The sequence below is a fragment of the Telmatherina bonti genome (genome assembly GCF_933228915.1).
Source record: "Telmatherina bonti genome assembly, chromosome: 6".
NCBI lineage: Eukaryota > Metazoa > Chordata > Actinopteri > Atheriniformes > Telmatherinidae > Telmatherina > Telmatherina bonti.
In genome coordinates, this window is record NC_136624.1 from 1,726,759 (window position 1) to 1,750,188 (window position 23,430).

General features: G+C 44.1%; 1 protein-coding gene across 1 annotated transcript in view; it reads left to right on the forward strand.

The window, feature by feature from the left end:
* cdk18 (cyclin dependent kinase 18) overlaps nucleotides 1–19,930 on the forward strand; it is a gene marked incomplete at its 3' end in the record, with an annotated part of 177,419 nt that extends 157,489 nt beyond the window's left edge. Inside the window, exons 14-15 of the mRNA XM_079242514.1 lie at nucleotides 17,118–17,195; nucleotides 19,896–19,930. Of these exons, the coding sequence (XP_079098640.1) occupies nucleotides 17,118–17,195; nucleotides 19,896–19,930 (113 nt within the window). The remainder of the gene's footprint in view (nucleotides 1–17,117; nucleotides 17,196–19,895) is intronic.
* Between the last annotated feature and the right edge of the window lie 3,500 nt (nucleotides 19,931–23,430).

Consider the following 23,430-nt stretch of genomic DNA (forward strand, 5'->3'; position numbering starts at 1 on the left):
CTCCTAACATTTGCAGGACGTGTCTCCTAACATGTTGAGGACGTGTCTCCTAACATTTGCAGGACGTGTCTCCTAACATTTGCAGGATGTGTCTCCTAACATTTGCAGGATGTGTCTCCTAACATTTGCAGGATGTGTCTCCTAACATTTGCAGGACGTGTCTCCTAACATTTGCAGGATGTGTCTCCTAACATTTGCAGGACGTGTCTCCAAACATGTTGAGGACGTGTCTCCTAACATTTGCAGGACGTGTCTCCTAACATTTGCAGGACGTGTCTCCTAACATTTGCAGGACGTGTCTCCTAACATTTGCAGGACGTGTCTCCAAACATGTTGAGGACGTGTCTCCTAACATTTGCAGGACGTGTCTCCTAACATTTGCAGGATGTGTCTCCTAACATTTGCAGGATGTGTCTCCTAACATTTGCAGGATGTGTCTCCTAACATTTGCAGGACGTGTCTCCTAACATTTGCAGGATGTGTCTCCTAACATTTGCAGGACGTGTCTCCTAACATTTGCAGGATGTGTCTCCTAACATTTGCAAGATGTGTCTCCTAACATGTGCAGGATGTGTCTCCTAACATGTGCAGGATGTGTCTCCTAACATTTGCAGGATGTGTCTCCTAACATTTGCAGGATGTGTCTCCTAACATTTGCAGGACGTGTCTCCTAACATTTGCAGGATGTGTCTCCTAACATTTGCAGGACGTGTCTCCTAACATTTGCAGGACGTGTCTCCTAACATTTGCAGGATGTGTCTCCTAACATTTGCAGGATGTGTCTCCTAACATTTGCAGGATGTGTCTCCTAACATTTGCAGGACGTGTCTCCTAACATGTGCAGGATGTGTCTCCTAATATTTGGAGGATTTGTCTCCTTACATTTGCAGGATGTGTCTCCTAACATTTGCAGGATGTGTCTCCTAACATTTGCAGGACGTGTCTCCTAACATGTGCAGGACGTGTCTCCTAACATGTGCAGGATGTGTCTCCTAACATTTGCAGGATGTGTCTCCTAACATGTGCAGGATGTGTCTCCTAACATTTGCAGGATGTGTCTCCTAACATGGGCAGGATGTGTCTCCTAATATTTGGAGGATTTGTCTCCTTACATTTGCAGGATGTGTCTCCTAACATTTGCAGGACGTGTCTCCTAACATTTGCAGGATGTGTCTCCTAACGTTTGCAGGATGTGTCTCCTAAAATTTGCAGGACGTGTCTCCTAACATGTGCAGGACGTGTCTCCTAACATTTGCAGGACGTGTCTCCTAACATTTGCAGGACGTGTCTCCTAACATTTGCAGGATGTGTCTCCTAACATTTGCAGGATGTGTCTCCTAACATTTGCAGGACGTGTCTCCTAACATTTGCAGGATGTGTCTCCTAACATTTGCAGGACGTGTCTCCTAACATGTGCAGGACGTGTCTCCTAACATGTGCGGGATGTGTCTCCTGACATTTGCAGGATGTGTCTCCTAACATTTGCAGGACGTGTCTCCTAACATTTGCAGGATGTGTCTCCTAACATTTGCAGGATGTGTCTCCTAACATTTGCAGGACGTGTCTCCTAACATTTGCAGGATGTGTCTCCTAACATTTGCAGGATCTGTCTCCTAACATTTGCAGGATGTGTCTCCTAACGTGCAGGATGTGTCTCCTAATATTTGGAGGATTTGTCTCCTTACATTTGCAGGATGTGTCTCCTAACATTTGCAGGATGTGTCTCCTAACATTTGCAGGACGTGTCTCCTAACATTTGCAGGATGTGTCTCCTAACATTTGCAAGATGTGTCTCCTAACATGTGCAGGATGTGTCTCCTAACATGTGCAGGATGTGTCTCCTAACATTTGCAGGATGTGTCTCCTAACATTTGCAGGACGTGTCTCCTAACATTTGCAGGATGTGTCTCCTAACATTTGCAGGACGTGTCTCCTAACATTTGCAGGATGTGTCTCCTAACATTTGCAGGATGTGTCTCCTAACATTTGCAGGATGTGTCTCCTAACATTTGCAGGACGTGTCTCCTAACATTTGCAGGATGTGTCTCCTAACATTTGCAGGATGTGTCTCCTAACATGTGCAGGATGTGTCTCCTAACATTTGCAGGACGTGTCTCCTAACATTTGCAGGACGTGTCTCCAAACATGTTGAGGACGTGTCTCCTAACATTTGCAGGACGTGTCTCCTAACATGTGCAGGATGTGTCTCCTAACATTTGCAGGACGTGTCTCCTAACATTTGCAGGACGTGTCTCCAAACATGTTGAGGACGTGTCTCCTAACATTTGCAGGACGTGTCTCCTAACATTTGCAGGATGTGTCTCCTAACATTTGCAGGATGTGTCTCCTAACATTTGCAGGATGTGTCTCCTAACATTTGCATGATGTGTCTCCTAACATTTGCAGGATGTGTCTCCTAACATTTGCAGGATCTGTCTCCTAACATTTGCAGGACGTGTCTCCTAACGTGCAGGATGTGTCTCCTAATATTTGGAGGATTTGTCTCCTTACATTTGCAGGATGTGTCTCCTAACATTTGCAGGATGTGTCTCCTAACATTTGCAGGACGTGTCTCCTAACATTTGCAGGATGTGTCTCCTAACATTTGCAGGATGTGTCTCCTAACATGTGCAGGATGTGTCTCCTAACATTTGCAGGATGTGTCTCCTAACATGTGCAGGATGTGTCTCCTAACATTTGCAGGATGTGTCTCCTAACATTTGCAGGTTGTGTCTCCTAACATTTGCAGGATGTGTCTCCTAACATTTGCAGGATGTGTCTCCTAACATGTGCAGGATGTGTCTCCTAACATGTGCAGGATGTGTCTCCTAACATTTGCAGGACGTGTCTCCTAGCATTTGCAGGATGTGTCTCCTAACATTTGCAGGATGTGTCTCCTAACATTTGCAGGACGTGTCTCCTAACATTTGCAGGATGTGTCTCCTAACATTTGCAGGACGTGTCTCCTAACATTTGCAGGATGTGTCTCCTAACATTTGCAGGATGTGTCTCCTAACATTTGCAGGACGTGTCTCCTAACATTTGCAGGACGTGTCTCCTAACATTTACAAGATGTGTCTCCTAACATTTGCAGGACGTGTCTCCTAACATTTTAAGGGACGTGTTTCCTAACATTTGCAGGACGTGTCTCCTAACATGTGGAGGATTTGTCTCCTAACATTTGCAGGACATGTCTCGTAACATTTGCAGCACGTGTCTCCTAACATTTGCAGGACGTGTCTCGGAACATTTGCAGGACGTGTCTCCAAACATGTTGAGGACGTGTCTCCTAACATTTGCAGGACGTGTCTCCTAACATTTGCAGGACGTGTCTCCTAACATTTGCAGGACGTGTCTCCTAACATTTGCAGGACGTGTCTCCAAACATGTTGAGGACGTGTCTCCTAACATTTGCAGGACGTGTCTCCTAACATTTGCAGGATGTGTCTCCTAACATTTGCAGGATGTGTCTCCTAACATTTGCAGGATGTGTCTCCTAACATTTGCAGGACGTGTCTCCTAACATTTGCAGGATGTGTCTCCTAACATTTGCAGGACGTGTCTCCTAACATTTGCAGGATGTGTCTCCTAACATTTGCAAGATGTGTCTCCTAACATGTGCAGGATGTGTCTCCTAACATGTGCAGGATGTGTCTCCTAACATTTGCAGGATGTGTCTCCTAACATTTGCAGGAAGTGTCTCCTAACATTTGCAGGACGTGTCTCCTAACATTTGCAGGACGTGTCTCCTAACATTTGCAGGACGTGTCTCCTAATATTTGGAGGATTTGTCTCCTAACATTTGCAGGATGTGTCTCCTAACATGTGGAGGACGTGTCTCCTAACATTTGCAGGATGTGTCTCCTAACATTTGCAGGATGTGTCTCCTAACATGTGGAGGACGTGTCTCCTAACATTTGCAGGACGTGTCTCCTAACATTTGCAGGACGTGTCTCCTAACATTTGCAGGATGTGTCTCTTAACATTTGCAGGATGTGTCTCCCAACATGTGGAGGACGTGTCTCCTAACATTTGCAGGACGTGTCTCCTAATATTTGCAGGACGTGTCTCCTAACATTTGCAGGACGTGTCTCCTAACATTTGCAGGATGTGTCTCCTAACATGTGCAGGATGTGTCTCCTAACATTTGCAGGACGTGTCTCCTAACATTTGCAGGACGTGTCTCCTAACATGTTGAGGACGTGTCTCCTAACATTTGCAGGACGTGTCTCCTAACATTTGCAGGATGTGTCTCCTAACATTTGCAGGATGTGTCTCCTAACATTTGCAGGATGTGTCTCCTAACATTTGCAGGACGTGTCTCCTAACATTTGCAGGATGTGTCTCCTAACATTTGCAGGACGTGTCTCCAAACATGTTGAGGACGTGTCTCCTAACATTTGCAGGACGTGTCTCCTAACATTTGCAGGACGTGTCTCCTAACATTTGCAGGACGTGTCTCCTAACATTTGCAGGACGTGTCTCCAAACATGTTGAGGACGTGTCTCCTAACATTTGCAGGACGTGTCTCCTAACATTTGCAGGATGTGTCTCCTAACATTTGCAGGATGTGTCTCCTAACATTTGCAGGATGTGTCTCCTAACATTTGCAGGACGTGTCTCCTAACATTTGCAGGATGTGTCTCCTAACATTTGCAGGACGTGTCTCCTAACATTTGCAGGATGTGTCTCCTAACATTTGCAAGATGTGTCTCCTAACATGTGCAGGATGTGTCTCCTAACATGTGCAGGATGTGTCTCCTAACATTTGCAGGATGTGTCTCCTAACATTTGCAGGATGTGTCTCCTAACATTTGCAGGACGTGTCTCCTAACATTTGCAGGATGTGTCTCCTAACATTTGCAGGACGTGTCTCCTAACATTTGCAGGACGTGTCTCCTAACATTTGCAGGATGTGTCTCCTAACATTTGCAGGATGTGTCTCCTAACATTTGCAGGATGTGTCTCCTAACATTTGCAGGACGTGTCTCCTAACATGTGCAGGATGTGTCTCCTAATATTTGGAGGATTTGTCTCCTTACATTTGCAGGATGTGTCTCCTAACATTTGCAGGATGTGTCTCCTAACATTTGCAGGACGTGTCTCCTAACATGTGCAGGACGTGTCTCCTAACATGTGCAGGATGTGTCTCCTAACATTTGCAGGATGTGTCTCCTAACATGTGCAGGATGTGTCTCCTAACATTTGCAGGATGTGTCTCCTAACATGGGCAGGATGTGTCTCCTAATATTTGGAGGATTTGTCTCCTTACATTTGCAGGATGTGTCTCCTAACATTTGCAGGACGTGTCTCCTAACATTTGCAGGATGTGTCTCCTAACGTTTGCAGGATGTGTCTCCTAAAATTTGCAGGACGTGTCTCCTAACATGTGCAGGACGTGTCTCCTAACATTTGCAGGACGTGTCTCCTAACATTTGCAGGACGTGTCTCCTAACATTTGCAGGATGTGTCTCCTAACATTTGCAGGATGTGTCTCCTAACATTTGCAGGACGTGTCTCCTAACATTTGCAGGATGTGTCTCCTAACATTTGCAGGACGTGTCTCCTAACATGTGCAGGACGTGTCTCCTAACATGTGCGGGATGTGTCTCCTGACATTTGCAGGATGTGTCTCCTAACATTTGCAGGACGTGTCTCCTAACATTTGCAGGATGTGTCTCCTAACATTTGCAGGATGTGTCTCCTAACATTTGCAGGACGTGTCTCCTAACATTTGCAGGATGTGTCTCCTAACATTTGCAGGATCTGTCTCCTAACATTTGCAGGATGTGTCTCCTAACGTGCAGGATGTGTCTCCTAATATTTGGAGGATTTGTCTCCTTACATTTGCAGGATGTGTCTCCTAACATTTGCAGGATGTGTCTCCTAACATTTGCAGGACGTGTCTCCTAACATTTGCAGGATGTGTCTCCTAACATTTGCAAGATGTGTCTCCTAACATGTGCAGGATGTGTCTCCTAACATGTGCAGGATGTGTCTCCTAACATTTGCAGGATGTGTCTCCTAACATTTGCAGGACGTGTCTCCTAACATTTGCAGGATGTGTCTCCTAACATTTGCAGGACGTGTCTCCTAACATTTGCAGGATGTGTCTCCTAACATTTGCAGGATGTGTCTCCTAACATTTGCAGGATGTGTCTCCTAACATTTGCAGGACGTGTCTCCTAACATTTGCAGGATGTGTCTCCTAACATTTGCAGGATGTGTCTCCTAACATGTGCAGGATGTGTCTCCTAACATTTGCAGGACGTGTCTCCTAACATTTGCAGGACGTGTCTCCAAACATGTTGAGGACGTGTCTCCTAACATTTGCAGGACGTGTCTCCTAACATGTGCAGGATGTGTCTCCTAACATTTGCAGGACGTGTCTCCTAACATTTGCAGGACGTGTCTCCAAACATGTTGAGGACGTGTCTCCTAACATTTGCAGGACGTGTCTCCTAACATTTGCAGGATGTGTCTCCTAACATTTGCAGGATGTGTCTCCTAACATTTGCAGGATGTGTCTCCTAACATTTGCATGATGTGTCTCCTAACATTTGCAGGATGTGTCTCCTAACATTTGCAGGATCTGTCTCCTAACATTTGCAGGACGTGTCTCCTAACGTGCAGGATGTGTCTCCTAATATTTGGAGGATTTGTCTCCTTACATTTGCAGGATGTGTCTCCTAACATTTGCAGGATGTGTCTCCTAACATTTGCAGGACGTGTCTCCTAACATTTGCAGGATGTGTCTCCTAACATTTGCAGGATGTGTCTCCTAACATGTGCAGGATGTGTCTCCTAACATTTGCAGGATGTGTCTCCTAACATGTGCAGGATGTGTCTCCTAACATTTGCAGGATGTGTCTCCTAACATTTGCAGGTTGTGTCTCCTAACATTTGCAGGATGTGTCTCCTAACATTTGCAGGATGTGTCTCCTAACATGTGCAGGATGTGTCTCCTAACATGTGCAGGATGTGTCTCCTAACATTTGCAGGACGTGTCTCCTAGCATTTGCAGGATGTGTCTCCTAACATTTGCAGGATGTGTCTCCTAACATTTGCAGGACGTGTCTCCTAACATTTGCAGGATGTGTCTCCTAACATTTGCAGGACGTGTCTCCTAACATTTGCAGGATGTGTCTCCTAACATTTGCAGGATGTGTCTCCTAACATTTGCAGGACGTGTCTCCTAACATTTGCAGGACGTGTCTCCTAACATTTACAAGATGTGTCTCCTAACATTTGCAGGACGTGTCTCCTAACATTTTAAGGGACGTGTTTCCTAACATTTGCAGGACGTGTCTCCTAACATGTGGAGGATTTGTCTCCTAACATTTGCAGGACATGTCTCGTAACATTTGCAGCACGTGTCTCCTAACATTTGCAGGACGTGTCTCGGAACATTTGCAGGACGTGTCTCCAAACATGTTGAGGACGTGTCTCCTAACATTTGCAGGACGTGTCTCCTAACATTTGCAGGACGTGTCTCCTAACATTTGCAGGACGTGTCTCCTAACATTTGCAGGACGTGTCTCCAAACATGTTGAGGACGTGTCTCCTAACATTTGCAGGACGTGTCTCCTAACATTTGCAGGATGTGTCTCCTAACATTTGCAGGATGTGTCTCCTAACATTTGCAGGATGTGTCTCCTAACATTTGCAGGACGTGTCTCCTAACATTTGCAGGATGTGTCTCCTAACATTTGCAGGACGTGTCTCCTAACATTTGCAGGATGTGTCTCCTAACATTTGCAAGATGTGTCTCCTAACATGTGCAGGATGTGTCTCCTAACATGTGCAGGATGTGTCTCCTAACATTTGCAGGATGTGTCTCCTAACATTTGCAGGATGTGTCTCCTAACATTTGCAGGACGTGTCTCCTAACATTTGCAGGATGTGTCTCCTAACATTTGCAGGACGTGTCTCCTAACATTTGCAGGACGTGTCTCCTAACATTTGCAGGATGTGTCTCCTAACATTTGCAGGATGTGTCTCCTAACATTTGCAGGATGTGTCTCCTAACATTTGCAGGACGTGTCTCCTAACATGTGCAGGATGTGTCTCCTAATATTTGGAGGATTTGTCTCCTTACATTTGCAGGATGTGTCTCCTAACATTTGCAGGATGTGTCTCCTAACATTTGCAGGACGTGTCTCCTAACATGTGCAGGACGTGTCTCCTAACATGTGCAGGATGTGTCTCCTAACATTTGCAGGATGTGTCTCCTAACATGTGCAGGATGTGTCTCCTAACATTTGCAGGATGTGTCTCCTAACATGGGCAGGATGTGTCTCCTAATATTTGGAGGATTTGTCTCCATACATTTGCAGGATGTGTCTCCTAACATTTGCAGGACGTGTCTCCTAACATTTGCAGGATGTGTCTCCAAACATTTGCAGGATGTGTCTCCTAAAATTTGCAGGACGTGTCTCCTAACATGTGCAGGACGTGTCTCCTAACATTTGCAGGACGTGTCTCCTAACATTTGCAGGACGTGTCTCCTAACATTTGCAGGACGTGTCTCCTAACATTTGCAGGATGTGTCTCCTAACATTTGCAGGATGTGTCTCCTAACATTTGCAGGACGTGTCTCCTAACATGTGGAGGATTTGTCTCCTAACATTTGCAGGACATGTCTCCTAACATTTGCAGGACGTGTCTCCTAACATTTGCAGGATGTGTCTCCTAACATTTGCAGGACGTGTCTCCTAACATTTGCAGGACGTGTCTCCAAACATGTTGAGGACGTGTCTCCTAACATTTGCAGGACGTGTCTCCTAACATTTGCAGGATGTGTCTCCTAACATTTGCAGGATGTGTCTCCTAACATTTGCAGGATGTGTCTCCTAACATTTGCAGGACGTGTCTCCTAACATTTGCAGGATGTGTCTCCTAACATTTGCAGGACGTGTCTCCTAACATTTGCAGGATGTGTCTCCTAACATTTGCAAGATGTGTCTCCTAACATGTGCAGGATGTGTCTCCTAACATGTGCAGGATGTGTCTCCTAACATTTGCAGGATGTGTCTCCTAACATTTGCAGGATGTGTCTCCTAACATTTGCAGGACGTGTCTCCTAACATTTGCAGGATGTGTCTCCTAACATTTGCAGGACGTGTCTCCTAACATTTGCAGGACGTGTCTCCTAACATTTGCAGGATGTGTCTCCTAACATTTGCAGGATGTGTCTCCTAACATTTGCAGGATGTGTCTCCTAACATTTGCAGGACGTGTCTCCTAACATGTGCAGGATGTGTCTCCTAATATTTGGAGGATTTGTCTCCTTACATTTGCAGGATGTGTCTCCTAACATTTGCAGGATGTGTCTCCTAACATTTGCAGGACGTGTCTCCTAACATGTGCAGGACGTGTCTCCTAACATGTGCAGGATGTGTCTCCTAACATTTGCAGGATGTGTCTCCTAACATGTGCAGGATGTGTCTCCTAACATTTGCAGGATGTGTCTCCTAACATGGGCAGGATGTGTCTCCTAATATTTGGAGGATTTGTCTCCATACATTTGCAGGATGTGTCTCCTAACATTTGCAGGACGTGTCTCCTAACATTTGCAGGATGTGTCTCCAAACATTTGCAGGATGTGTCTCCTAAAATTTGCAGGACGTGTCTCCTAACATGTGCAGGACGTGTCTCCTAACATTTGCAGGACGTGTCTCCTAACATTTGCAGGACGTGTCTCCTAACATTTGCAGGACGTGTCTCCTAACATTTGCAGGATGTGTCTCCTAACATTTGCAGGATGTGTCTCCTAACATTTGCAGGACGTGTCTCCTAACATTTGCAGGATGTGTCTCCTAACATTTGCAGGACGTGTCTCCTAACATGTGCAGGACGTGTCTCCTAACATGTGCGGGATGTGTCTCCTGACATTTGCAGGATGTGTCTCCTAACATTTGCAGGACGTGTCTCCTAACATTTGCAGGATGTGTCTCCTAACATTTGCAGGATGTGTCTCCTAACATTTGCAGGACGTGTCTCCTAACATTTGCAGGATGTGTCTCCTAACATTTGCAGGATGTGTCTCCTAACATTTGCAGGATGTGTCTCCTAACATTTGCAGGACGTGTCTCCTAACATTTGCAGGATGTGTCTCCTAACATTTGCAGGATGTGTCTCCTAACATGTGCAGGATGTGTCTCCTAACATTTGCAGGACGTGTCTCCTAACATTTGCAGGACGTGTCTCCAAACATGTTGAGGACGTGTCTCCTAACATTTGCAGGACGTGTCTCCTAACATGTGCAGGATGTGTCTCCTAACATTTGCAGGACGTGTCTCCTAACATTTGCAGGACGTGTCTCCAAACATGTTGAGGACGTGTCTCCTAACATTTGCAGGACGTGTCTCCTAACATTTGCAGGATGTGTCTCCTAACGTGCAGGATGTGTCTCCTAATATTTGGAGGATTTGTCTCCTTACATTTGCAGGATGTGTCTCCTAACATTTGCAGGATGTGTCTCCTAACATTTGCAGGACGTGTCTCCTAACATTTGCAGGATGTGTCTCCTAACATTTGCAGGATGTGTCTCCTAACATGTGCAGGATGTGTCTCCTAACATTTGCAGGATGTGTCTCCTAACATGTGCAGGATGTGTCTCCTAACATTTGCAGGATGTGTCTCCTAACATTTGCAGGTTGTGTCTCCTAACATTTGCAGGATGTGTCTCCTAACATTTGCAGGATGTGTCTCCTAACATGTGCAGGATGTGTCTCCTAACATGTGCAGGATGTGTCTCCTAACATTTGCAGGACGTGTCTCCTAACATTTGCAGGATGTGTCTCCTAACATTTGCAGGATGTGTCTCCTAACATTTGCAGGACGTGTCTCCTCACATTTGCAGGATGTGTCTCCTAACATTTGCAGGACGTGTCTCCTAACATTTGCAGGATGTGTCTCCTAACATTTGCAGGACGTGTCTCCTAACATTTGCAGGACGTGTCTCCTAACATTTGCAGGACGTGTCTCCTAACATTTACAAGATGTGTCTCCTAACATTTGCAGGACGTGTCTCCTAACATTTTAAGGGAAGTGTTTCCTAACATTTGCAGGACGTGTCTCCTAACATGTGGAGGATTTGTCTCCTAACATTTGCAGGACATGTCTCGTAACATTTGCAGCACGTGTCTCCTAACATTTGCAGGACGTGTCTCGGAACATTTAAAGGAAGTGTCTCCTAACATTTGCAGGACGTGTCTCCTAACATTTGCAGGACGTGTCTCCTAACATTTGCAGGACGTGTCTCCTAATATTTGAAGGATTTGTCTCCTAACATTTGCAGGATGTGTCTCCTAACATGTGGAGGACGTGTCTCCTAACATTTGCAGGATGTGTCTCCTAACATTTGCAGGATGTGTCTCCTAACATGTGGAGGACGTGTCTCCTAACATTTGCAGGACGTGTCTCCTAACATTTGCAGGACGTGTCTCCTAACATTTGCAGGATGTGTCTCTTAACATTTGCAGGATGTGTCTCCTAACATGTGGAGGACGTGTCTCCTAACATTTGCAGGACGTGTCTCCTAACATTTGCAGGACGTGTCTCCTAACATTTGCAGGATGTGTCTCCTAACATTTGCAGGATGTGTCTCCTAACATTTGCAGGACGTGTCTCCTAACATTTGCAGGACGTGTCTCCTAACATGTTGAGGACGTGTCTCCTAACATTTGCAGGACGTGTCTCCTAACATTTGCAGGACGTGTCTCCTAACATTTGCAGAATGTGTCTCCTAACATTTGCAGGACGTGTCTCCTAACATTTGCAGGACGTGTCTCCTAACATTTGCAGGACGTGTCTCCTAACATTTGCAGGACGTGTCTCCTAACATTTGCAGGATGTGTCTCCTAACATTTGCAGGACGTGTCTCCTAACATTTGCAGGATGTGTCTCCTAACATTTGCAGGATGTGTCTCCTAACATTTGCAGGATGTGTCTCCTAACATTTGCAAGATGTGTCTCCTAACATGTGCAGGATGTGTCTCCTAACATGTGCAGGATGTGTCTCCTAACATGTGCGGGATGTGTCTCCTAACATTTGCAGGATGTGTCTCCTAACATTTGCAGGATGTGTCTCCTAACATTTGCAGGACGTGTCTCCTAACATTTGCAGGATGTGTCTCCTAACATTTGCAGGACGTGTCTCCTAACATTTGCAGGATGTGTCTCCTAACATTTGCAGGACGTGTCTCCTAACATTTGCAGGATGTGTCTCCTAACATTTGCAGGATGTGTCTCCTAACGTGCAGGATGTGTCTCCTAATATTTGCAGGATTTGTCTCCTTACATTTGCAGGATGTGTCTCCTAACATTTGCAGGATGTGTCTCCTAACATTTGCAGGACGTGTCTCCTAACATGTGCAGGACGTGTCTCCTAACATTTGCAGGATGTGTCTCCTAACATTTGCAGGATGTGTCTCCTAACATGTGCAGGATGTGTCTCCTAACATTTGCAGGACGTGTCTCCTAACATGTGCAGGACGTGTCTCCTAACATTTACAAGATGTGTCTCCTAACATTTGCAGGATGTGTCTCCTAACATGTGGAGGACGTGTCTCCTAACATTTGCAGGATGTGTCTCCTAACATTTGCAGGACGTGTCTCCTAACATTTGCAGGACGTGTCTCCTAACATTTGCAGGATGTGTCTCTTAACATTTGCAGGATGTGTCTCCTAACATGTGGAGGACGTGTCTCCTAACATTTGCTGGACGTGTCTCCTAACATTTGCAGGACGTGTCTCCTAACATTTGCAGGACGTGTCTCCTAACATTTGCAGGATGTGTCTCCTAACATGTGCAGGATGTGTCTCCTAACATTTGCAGGACGTGTCTCCTAACATTTGCAGGACGTGTCTCCAAACATGTTGAGGACGTGTCTCCTAACATTTGCAGGACGTGTCTCCTAACATTTGCAGGATGTGTCTCCTAACATTTGCAGGATGTGTCTCCTAACATTTGCAGGATGTGTGTCCTAACATTTGCAGGATGTGTCTCCTAACATTTGCAGGACGTGTCTCCTAACATTTGCAGGATGTGTCTCCTAACATTTGCAGGACTTGTCTCCTAACATTTGCAGGATGTGTCTCCTAACATTTGCAAGATGTGTCTCCTAACATGTGCAGGATGTGTCTCCTAACATGTGCAGGATGTGTCTCCTAACATTTGCAGGATGTGTCTCCTAACATTTGCAGGATGTGTCTCCTAACATTTGCAGGACGTGTCTCCTAACATTTGCAGGATGTGTCTCCTAACATTTGCAGGATGTGTCTCCTAACATTTGCAGGATGTGTCTCCTAACATTTGCAGGACGTGTCTCCTAACATTTGCAGGATGTGTCTCCTAACATTTGCAGGACGTGTCTCCTAACATTTGCAGGATGTGTCTCCTAACATTTGCAGGATGTGTCTCCTAACATTTGCAGGATGTGTCTCCTAACATTTGCAGGACGTGTCTCCTAACATGTGCAGGATGTGTCTCCTAATATTTGGAGGATTTGTCTCCTTACATTTGCAGGATGTGTCTCCTAACATTTGCAGGATGTGTCTCCTAACATTTGCAGGACGTGTCTCCTAACATGTGCAGGACGTGTCTCCTAACATGTGCAGGATGTGTCTCCTAACATTTGCAGGATGTGTCTCCTAACATTTGCAGGACGTGTCTCCTAACATGTGCAGGACGTGTCTCCTAACATGTGCAGGATGTGTCTCCTAACATTTGCAGGATGTGTCTCCTAACATTTGCAGGATGTGTCTCCTAACATGGGCAGGATGTGTCTCCTAATATTTGGAGGATTTGTCTCCTTACATTTGCAGGATGTGTCTCCTAACATTTGCAGGATGTGTCTCCTAATATTTGGAGGATTTGTCTCCTTACATTTGCAGGATGTGTCTCCTAACATTTGCAGGACGTGTCTCCTAACATTTGCAGGATGTGTCTCCTAACATTTGCAGGATGTGTCTCCTAACATTTGCAAGATGTGTCTCCTAACATGTGCAGGATGTGTCTCCTAACATGTGCAGGATGTGTCTCCTAACATTTGCAGGATGTGTCTCCTAACATTTGCAGGATGTGTCTCCTAACATTTGCAGGACGTGTCTCCTAACATTTGCAGGATGTGTCTCCTAACATTTGCAGGATGTGTCTCCTAACATTTGCAGGATGTGTCTCCTAACATTTGCAGGACGTGTCTCCTAACATTTGCAGGACGTGTCTCCTAACATTTGCAGGATGTGTCTCCTAATATTTGCAGGATATGTCTGCTAACATTTGCAGGATGTGTCTCCTAACATTTGCAGGATGTGTCTCCTAACATTTGCAGGACGTGTCTCCTAACATGTGCAGGATGTGTCTCCTAATATTTGGAGGATTTGTCTCCTTACATTTGCAGGATGTGTCTCCTAACATTTGCAGGATGTGTCTCCTAACATTTGCAGGACGTGTCTCCTAACATGTGCAGGACGTGTCTCCTAACATGTGCAGGATGTGTCTCCTAACATTTGCAGGATGTGTCTCCTAACATTTGCAGGACGTGTCTCCTAACATGTGCAGGACGTGTCTCCTAACATGTGCAGGATGTGTCTCCTAACATTTGCAGGATGTGTCTCCTAACATGTGCAGGATGTGTCTCCTAACATTTGCAGGACGTGTCTCCTAACATGTGCAGGACGTGTCTCCTAACATGTGCAGGATGTGTCTCCTGACATTTGCAGGATGTGTCTCCTAACATTTGCAGGACGTGTCTCCTAACATTTGCAGGATGTGTCTCCTAACATTTGCAGGATGTGTCTCCTAACATTTGCAGGACGTGTCTCCTAACATTTGCAGGATGTGTCTCCTAACATTTGCAGGACGTGTCTCCTAACATTTGCAGGATGTGTCTCCTAACATTTTCAAGATGTGTCTCCTAACATGTGCAGGATGTGTCTCCTAACATGTGCAGGATGTGTCTCCTAACATTTGCAGGATGTGTCTCCTAACATTTGCAGGATGTGTCTCCTAACATTTGCAGGACGTGTCTCCAAACATGTTGAGGACGTGTCTCCTAACATTTGCAGGACGTGTCTCCTAACATTTGCAGGATGTGTCTCCTAACATTTGCAGGATGTGTCTCCTAACATTTGCAGGATGTGTCTCCTAACATTTGCAGGATGTGTCTCCTAACATTTGCAGGACATGTCTCCTAACATTTGCTGGATGTGTCTCCTAACATTTGCAGGACGTGTCTCCTAACATTTGCAGGATGTGTCTCCTAACATTTGCAAGATGTGTCTCCTAACATGTGCAGGATGTGTCTCCTAACATTTGCAGGATGTGTCTCCTAACATTTGCAGGACGTGTCTCCTAACATTTGCAGGATGTGTCTCCTAACATTTGCAGGATGTGTCTCCTAACATTTGCAGGATGTGTCTCCTTACATTTGCAGGATGTGTCTCCTAACATTTGCAGGATGTGTCTCCTAACATTTGCAGGATGTGTCTCCTAACATTTGCAGGACGTGTCTCCTAACATGTGCAGGATGTGTCTCCTAATATTTGGAGGATTTGTCTCCTTACATTTGCAGGATGTGTCTCCTAACATTTGCAGGATGTGTCTCCTAACATTTGCAGGACGTGTCTCCTAACATGTGCAGGACGTGTCTCCTAACATGTGCAGGACGTGTCTCCTAACATGTGCAGGACGTGTCTCCTAACATGTGCAGGATGTGTCTCCTAACATTTGCAGGATGTGTCTCCTAACATGTGCAGGATGTGTCTCCTAACATTTGCAGGATGTGTCTCCTAACATGGGCAGGATGTGTCTCCTAATATTTGGAGGATTTGTCTCCTTACATTTGCAGGATGTGTCTCCTAACATTTGCAGGATGTGTCTCCTAACATTTGCAGGACGTGTCTCCTAACATTTGCTGGATGTGTCTCCTAACATTTGCAGGACGTGTCTCCTAACATTTGCAGGATGTGTCTCCTAACATTTGCAAGATGTGTCTCCTAACATGTGCAGGATGTGTCTCCTAACATTTGCAGGATGTGTCTCCTAACATTTGCAGGACGTGTCTCCTAACATTTGCAGGATGTGTCTCCTAACATTTGCAGGATGTGTCTCCTAACATTTGCAGGATGTGTCTCCTAACATTTGCAGGATGTGTCTCCTAACATTTGCAGGACATGTCTCCTAACATTTGCTGGATGTGTCTCCTAACATTTGCAGGACGTGTCTCCTAACATTTGCAGGATGTGTCTCCTAACATTTGCAAGATGTGTCTCCTAACATGTGCAGGATGTGTCTCCTAACATTTGCAGGATGTGTCTCCTAACATTTGCAGGACGTGTCTCCTAACATTTGCAGGATGTGTCTCCTAACATTTGCAGGATGTGTCTCCTAACATTTGCAGGATGTGTCTCCTAACATTTGCAGGATGTGTCTCCTAACATTTGCAGGATGTGTCTCCTAACATTTGCAGGACGTGTCTCCTAACATGTGCAGGATGTGTCTCCTAATATTTGGAGGATTTGTCTCCTTACATTTGCAGGATGTGTCTCCTAACATTTGCAGGATGTGTCTCCTAACATTTGCAGGACGTGTCTCCTAACATGTGCAGGACGTGTCTCCTAACATGTGCAGGACGTGTCTCCTAACATGTGCAGGACGTGTCTCCTAACATGTGCAGGATGTGTCTCCTAACATTTGCAGGATGTGTCTCCTAACATGTGCAGGATGTGTCTCCTAACATTTGCAGGATGTGTCTCCTAACATTTGCAGGATGTGTCTCCTAACATTTGCAGGACGTGTCTCCTAACATTTGCAGGATGTGTCTCCTAACATTTGCAGGACGTGTCTCCTAACATTTGCAGGATGTGTCTCCTAACATTTGCAGGATGTGTCTCCTAACATTTGCAGGACGTGTCTCCTAACATTTACAGGATGTGTCTCCTAACATTTGCAGGATGTGTCTCCTAACATTTGCAGGATGTGTCTCCTAACATTTGCAGCACGTGTCTCCTAACATTTGCAGGATGTGTCTCCTAACATTTGCAGGACGTGTCTCCTAACATTTGCAGGACGTGTCTCCTAACATTTGCACTCTGTCTTCTCCTCGTTTCAGCCGCTTCAGTGTTTTCGCTCAGGGAAGTGCAGCTCCAGAAGGACCCCGGCCATCGCAGCTCAGTGTTCCAGCCTTTAGGTCAGAAAACAAGATAAGATCAACCTACTAACCCCCCATCTGTCTGTCTGTCTGTCTGTCTGTTTATTTATCTGTATCTCTCTCTCTCTTTCTGTTGAAGAAGAATGTGGTTTCAGTCAGTGTTGCCACCTTAGCAACATTTTCAGACCCTTCTAGAGATTTTATTTTAAAAAGCAGCAAACACAGATCCCTGCTCTGCATTCAGACCAGGAGATGATTGGCTCTGTTCCATGACCAGACTGAAAATGAAACACCAAAAGCTGCTACATGGCTTACCATCAGATGTCAAATTCTGATGGGTGTAAAGAAAAAGTATCATAATATGTTGTAGATTCCTATTTATTTATTTATCTTCTTCTACTCATATTTAGGGTGTCATATCGTCAATTTAGCCTTTCCCACAGTACAATTCCTCTCCGCAGCATTGTTTGCTACAACTATGTACCAGGTGTATTATGCAAATTAGGTGATGTCATTTGGTGACTTACTTTTTACTGAAGGTGTTGGCAACACTGGTTTCAGCAGCAACATGTAGGAGGTTAAACAATGGTAGGAGAAAAGTCAACGTTACCGAGTAGTGAAAGTTTTGCCATCCAAGGCTTTGTGCCACCCTGTGCAGCAACTGACAGGAAGAGGTTACAGAGGGGGGTGGCAAACAGCACAGAAGATCATCGGCTGCCCTCCCTCTCTCACATCGACACCTCATGTTGTCTCAGCAGGGCCAGGAATGTCTTAAAGGACAGAACACATCCTGGCTTTCATCTTTTCAACCTGCTGCCTCAGGCAGGTGCTGCAGGTCAATACACACCAGGGGCCTCATTTATCAAAGTGTGCGTAGCAACGATGACTACAAGTGGCGTACGAACGGAAAACAGGAAATGCGGCGCAAAAAAAATTTACGATTTACAAAGCAGCACGTCCCACGCCTGTTTCCATCATAAATCAGGAACATCTGGCCACGCCCACATGTTGGCCATAAAAGGTCGGATGAACACCCTGATAAATATTAATCCATCTCATTTCCATGACAGTTCTGCAGGAAAAAAGAGGAATTTTGTGGAAAATGAGGAAGAAATTCTAACAGATAAAGTTGTAAAATGTAAAAGTATTTTATCTGGTGGAGACGGGATGGACATCAGCACCAGCAGAAAGACAGAGGAGGTCAGCAGGGGACAGATGCTGTCAGCGTCTCATCAGACCACCGGACTTATCCAGAAAGGACAAATAAAGTGGTCAGACAGTAAAATGTAGGGAGAAAGTGCATCTTGGTCCACAGGAGGAGGAAGGGGGGGCGCTGCCCACTCCCACAGATTAGAAGCTGGCGGGAAAATGAAGGAGTCCAGAGATACGCTGGAACAAAATGCTCCAGATGATGCTGGAAGTGCTTCATTCCTTTGTTTCAGATTATAAAATGAACGGACATAAATGAGACGTCTCTGACTCCAGTTTATTTACTGGGAACATACTGGTGTTCCTGTGTGTCCCAGCTGGGTTGCAGCGCTGCAGATGTGGTCGGAGAGGGGGGGGCAGTGGGTCCACCTTGTGTCCTAGCTGCGGTGTCCTCGCAGAGGAACCAATAACTGCCATGAAGGAGGAGGTGCAGGAGATGGAGAGGAATAAACACCACCCTGACAGAAACCACACTAAAGATAAACTTGTGAATAAATGAGAATTCTCCACCTCTGATGTGTTGCATCACTTCTAGACGTTTGGCAGCAGTTTGGTTCCAACATGATGGTTGGAGGTCGGGGACAACAGCGCTGGTCGCAGCTGAACGGGACACGTTACCATTTAGTAGCATGTTATGTAGCGTCTCCACTATCTGCAGACATCTGCAGCTGTACAACAGGTTTCCTCCTGGGCATGGAGGCACCTCCACCTGCCTCCATCTGCCCGATGGCCGCTACACCACGTCTGGCTGTGGAGAACATCGTTCTGTTCCTCTGCTCTGGGTTGGGAAAAGGAGCGGACCCGACCTGTCAGTCCCTTCCCTTTGGAAGGTGCCGGACTGGAGTCCAGAGTCTCCATGTTCCATGTCCACCAGCAGGGACAGATAAGCCACTGTGCTTATCTTATCTTATCTTATCTGATCTGATCTGATCTTATCATAACTTATCTTATCTTATCAGGATCTGTTGCAGACCTGACATGCAAATGTGGATGAATATTTACTCAATATGATGCTGCTAAGTGGAAAAAACAAAATAATAACAGTAAAAAGTTAAAGTGAGAGTTTCTGATTAAACATTAGGTCTTCTCATGACCCCATGAAGATAATTAGCTGCTGTCCTGACCACAACACACCATGATAAAGAGTCTGCAGCTGAATTTCACTAATTAGCAAAGCTATCAGGGAAAATAGTGCTGCCTACTCGGACACAAATAAAACTACAAGAGTGTCAGAGGATGTCAAAAGAAAACTCAAAACCATTACTGTCATCGAATTTACTTGCTTAAGGTCTAATTATACAGTAAAGTGTATCTTTTAGTTCTTTTTCCTAGGCTGACGGATGGCCTTATAAGTTCATCATAGCCTATATAATAAAACGGTTTCTAGCGTCAACTAAAAGATGTTATTTGTATATTGAGAGAAGTCTAGAAAAAGTGTGAGTCAGTGCCTCTTATTTAAACTTGCTATAGCATCTGGTTGTATGAATGAATTCTAACAACAAGCATTAACTTCTAGTTGTCTCTCTCCAGGTCGAGGAAAGAATCGAAGGCAAAGCATCTTCTAGAGTTCATGGCAAGGAAGAAGAGGTGCTCAGTCCCGGCTCTAAGGCCAACACGACAGGAACACCCAAAAAGACATACTATTTTCACAAAAGCTGACCATAAAGGCTCATTTTCTTTCTAAAGAGAACATAATAAAGCCTAAAACACACTACTTTTGCACACACTTACATTTTGCACTCATTTGCACCATCAGTGATGCTGCACATGCTGTCATTGCAAAGTTGCTAGTGATGCCTTACCCTGTCAAAAACAGCCCACTAAATAGAGTTGTGTTTTATACTATAATAAACTGCTATTTAAATGCATCAACAACAGAGTTGTGGCTGTCTAAGGAAGCTGCTATCACATCCTGAACCACCAGTTTAAACAGAAGTGTGGCTTGGTTACTGGAGAGATGAAACAAATACTAATGGATGTCATGTAGCTCCATCAAACTCAGTTTGTGTGGAAACTTGTTTGGAATATTTTATTTTGTAGATTTTAAACTAGAAACCAAAAGTAAAATGAATGAATAAAATAAGACTACTGGGTGGCATTACACACATTTTAAAACGTTTTTGTGTGTATTGTATAAAAGAAAACACAACCACATCTTGTGCTAGCTAATGATGAGCTGATAAATAGAAAAATCAACCAAGCTGTAATTTTAAAAATAGTTAAGTTTTTATCTTACATGTTAGCCAATGCCATGTTAAGCTAATTGTATTTTACTGAAGACCTACAGTCTATGCTGATGACAGCCAGTCATACATTCTAGCTAGCCAACTAAGAGATAAACATTGCTAGCTAGCTAGCCACATGTACCAGCTAGCTAACAAACTTTGCTAGCGAACCGAACGTCCTAATTCCACAAAATAAAAACTATTCAAATCCTATAGAGATTTATATGACTAGAGGTACAGCCTGAAAATGTCTGGATATTTAAGAAAAAGATGTGTGAGCATGTTAGCCTATGTTGGAGAACACAGTAGACTTTCATTAACATGGTTAACATCGTACTTCCAGCTTTGCTGCAACATTTCCACTAGAAAATATTATGTACAAATATAAAACCTCATGAGTTTAAGTGGCCTGGTCAAACTTTCATAAATAGTTTTCATTGTGGTGGACAAGGACAAATAGTTCATGTTGCAATACCTTGTAAAGAAAAAACGTTTTTTAATAAATATTTCCTGGTTTTCCTGAAATAACATTATTTCCCCCATCCTTTATTTTAGTTAGCATGAACATCTACCATGATAGCTGGGGAATGTCTAAAAGTGTTCTTATTTTTCACAACAGTAACTTAGAGGAGAATGAATTAAGGATTAAACAATGCTAAGCCCTGTGGCTTGATCCTAACTGTCTGTTTTGTTATGATAAAGATCTTTTAGCTGTTTCTGCAGGAAGAGTCCAATGTAACTATGATTATCCTCTAAGACACTATATGACTTTTTTTGTTGTTGTTCATGCTTCTAACAGGTGAAAGTGACAGGGAGCTTCTCACAGAGCTTTAAAGTATCTCATTAGTTCAGTAAAATAGAAGGAAAAAATCCTTTTATTTAAAAGGTAGAAATGCCTGGCCTCATTTTTAATGTAAGCTTTACAAAACACAGGAAAACTATAACTGCAAAGCTTTAACAGCATCTTAGTAAGAAGACCGAAAAGCTTTACGAATAATGATTCAGTTCAACTGCAACTGCACAGTGCTTTTCCTGTCATTCGATGTGTGAATTTTTCTGACAAGCGGAAATCATAAATAATCTAGTGTATTATTTTAACAAAGACTGTAGAGCGGAGATTTCTTTAGGTTTGTCTTGCTCTTTTAAACGGTGCTTGAATTACAACACATTGTGAATTTAAACCTTTACAAGATGAAGTTAATGAAAATAAACCCAACTGATCTGTTGCAGGTTTACAGCGCTGAAGTTCAACACCCCAGATCAGTGACAATCCAATGGTAGCATAACCCGTTCATTCCCAGTAACTACTGACATGAAACCATGAAACCTGACAGCCAATCTTACCCCGAGTAAATGATCTCTGTGGACAGACTGTCTTGCTGCAGAAGTCCCTGATGCAAGTCAGTTTGTTTATTTGTTTTTAATCCAGTGTTAATAGCTGATATTAAATCCGGTTCTTTGACGTTGCCTTAGTAAACTGCATGATATTTTGGCTTGTAAAGAATCGGTATGTGATCTAGTGTGGTCAACGTGTTAGGAGGCTCTTGCTTAGTTTTTTTGTATATAACCTACTGTTTATGTATTTCTTTGTCTCCTATTTGCACAAAACCAAAAGTGTCCTCCAAAGGCTGCTCCCTTCCCTTTGTGTCTTTCCTCCTAGTGTTCTGAACTATGGCCATGTGTCTTACTGGAAGCCCTTATTCCTTAACCTGTAAACTGGGAAAAAGTAATAAACTTATCTTTTTGTGTTAAATATGAGCCAATACATTTTTGAAAGCCTAATAGGGAGTAGCTTTTGGCCGGAGTTTCACTAAAGTCACAATAACTAAATAGCTTTGTGTTGATCTTCCTTGTTGTCCAGAAAAGGCCAACAGAGGCAGGAAAGTGTGTTGAGTCTTCGCTGTGTGGGCCGTATGCTAATAAAGGAAATGATTGTGTTCTTCTCGCTAACCGTGACGTCACATTAGAGAGACATGAGAAATGAAACATCTTCACATTAATAAATTGGATCAATTTAACAAGGTTAGTTTGTTTTGTGGTGGAGTATTTGGAGCTTGACGTGGTAGAAGGAGGATCAGCTCTAGATGACTGTCTGGTGGTGGTAGACTGGATGCTGGTGTTGGGAGGCACGGATTGGTGATACTGGGTCTTAGCTCTGTCTCCTCTTGATCTGTGGCCTTCGTCGTGATTATCAGGTCAGAAATATCTCCTTTTTTCTTCATTCTCTGATCTTCTACAAAATCAGACTGGTTACAGGATATATTTCTCCACATTTTCATGCTGTAGCTACTTTAAAACCAGCTAGCATCCTTGCCAGCTCCCTGTTTAAATGAAACTGGATCAGGTAGCACTAGCTTACTCAGCCCTAAACTAATCTTTGAGCGTCTTTATTGGGGGTTTTTTTTCAGCTCCAATGTAAAAATCTTGATGAACTGAGTTGATGTGTAGTAGTCCCTAAATACACTCACTGAAAAGTAAATATGACATGGCTTCCCCACATGTGCTGAAATCTATGTTAGCAAATAACCAGATTAGCACTGCTATATAACTTCACGCTATCATTAAGTTGACAGATTACAGAACATTAGATAGATAACAGATACATATCAAAACACTGGAGATTCCTGGAGGGACCAATGAAGAGCAGGATAGTCTGTGTTGGATTTAAAGACATCTGGTGGCAAAGTTGCAAAATGCAACCAACTGAGAAAACACACAAACATGAATAAACGCAGAAGCTATTCATCCGCGTCTGGGTTTGATTAGTCTGTATCAGGTTTCTAGAAAATGTGTTGGACCAGAAAAAGTATCATACACAGATGCAAACATAGTTGTGGTAC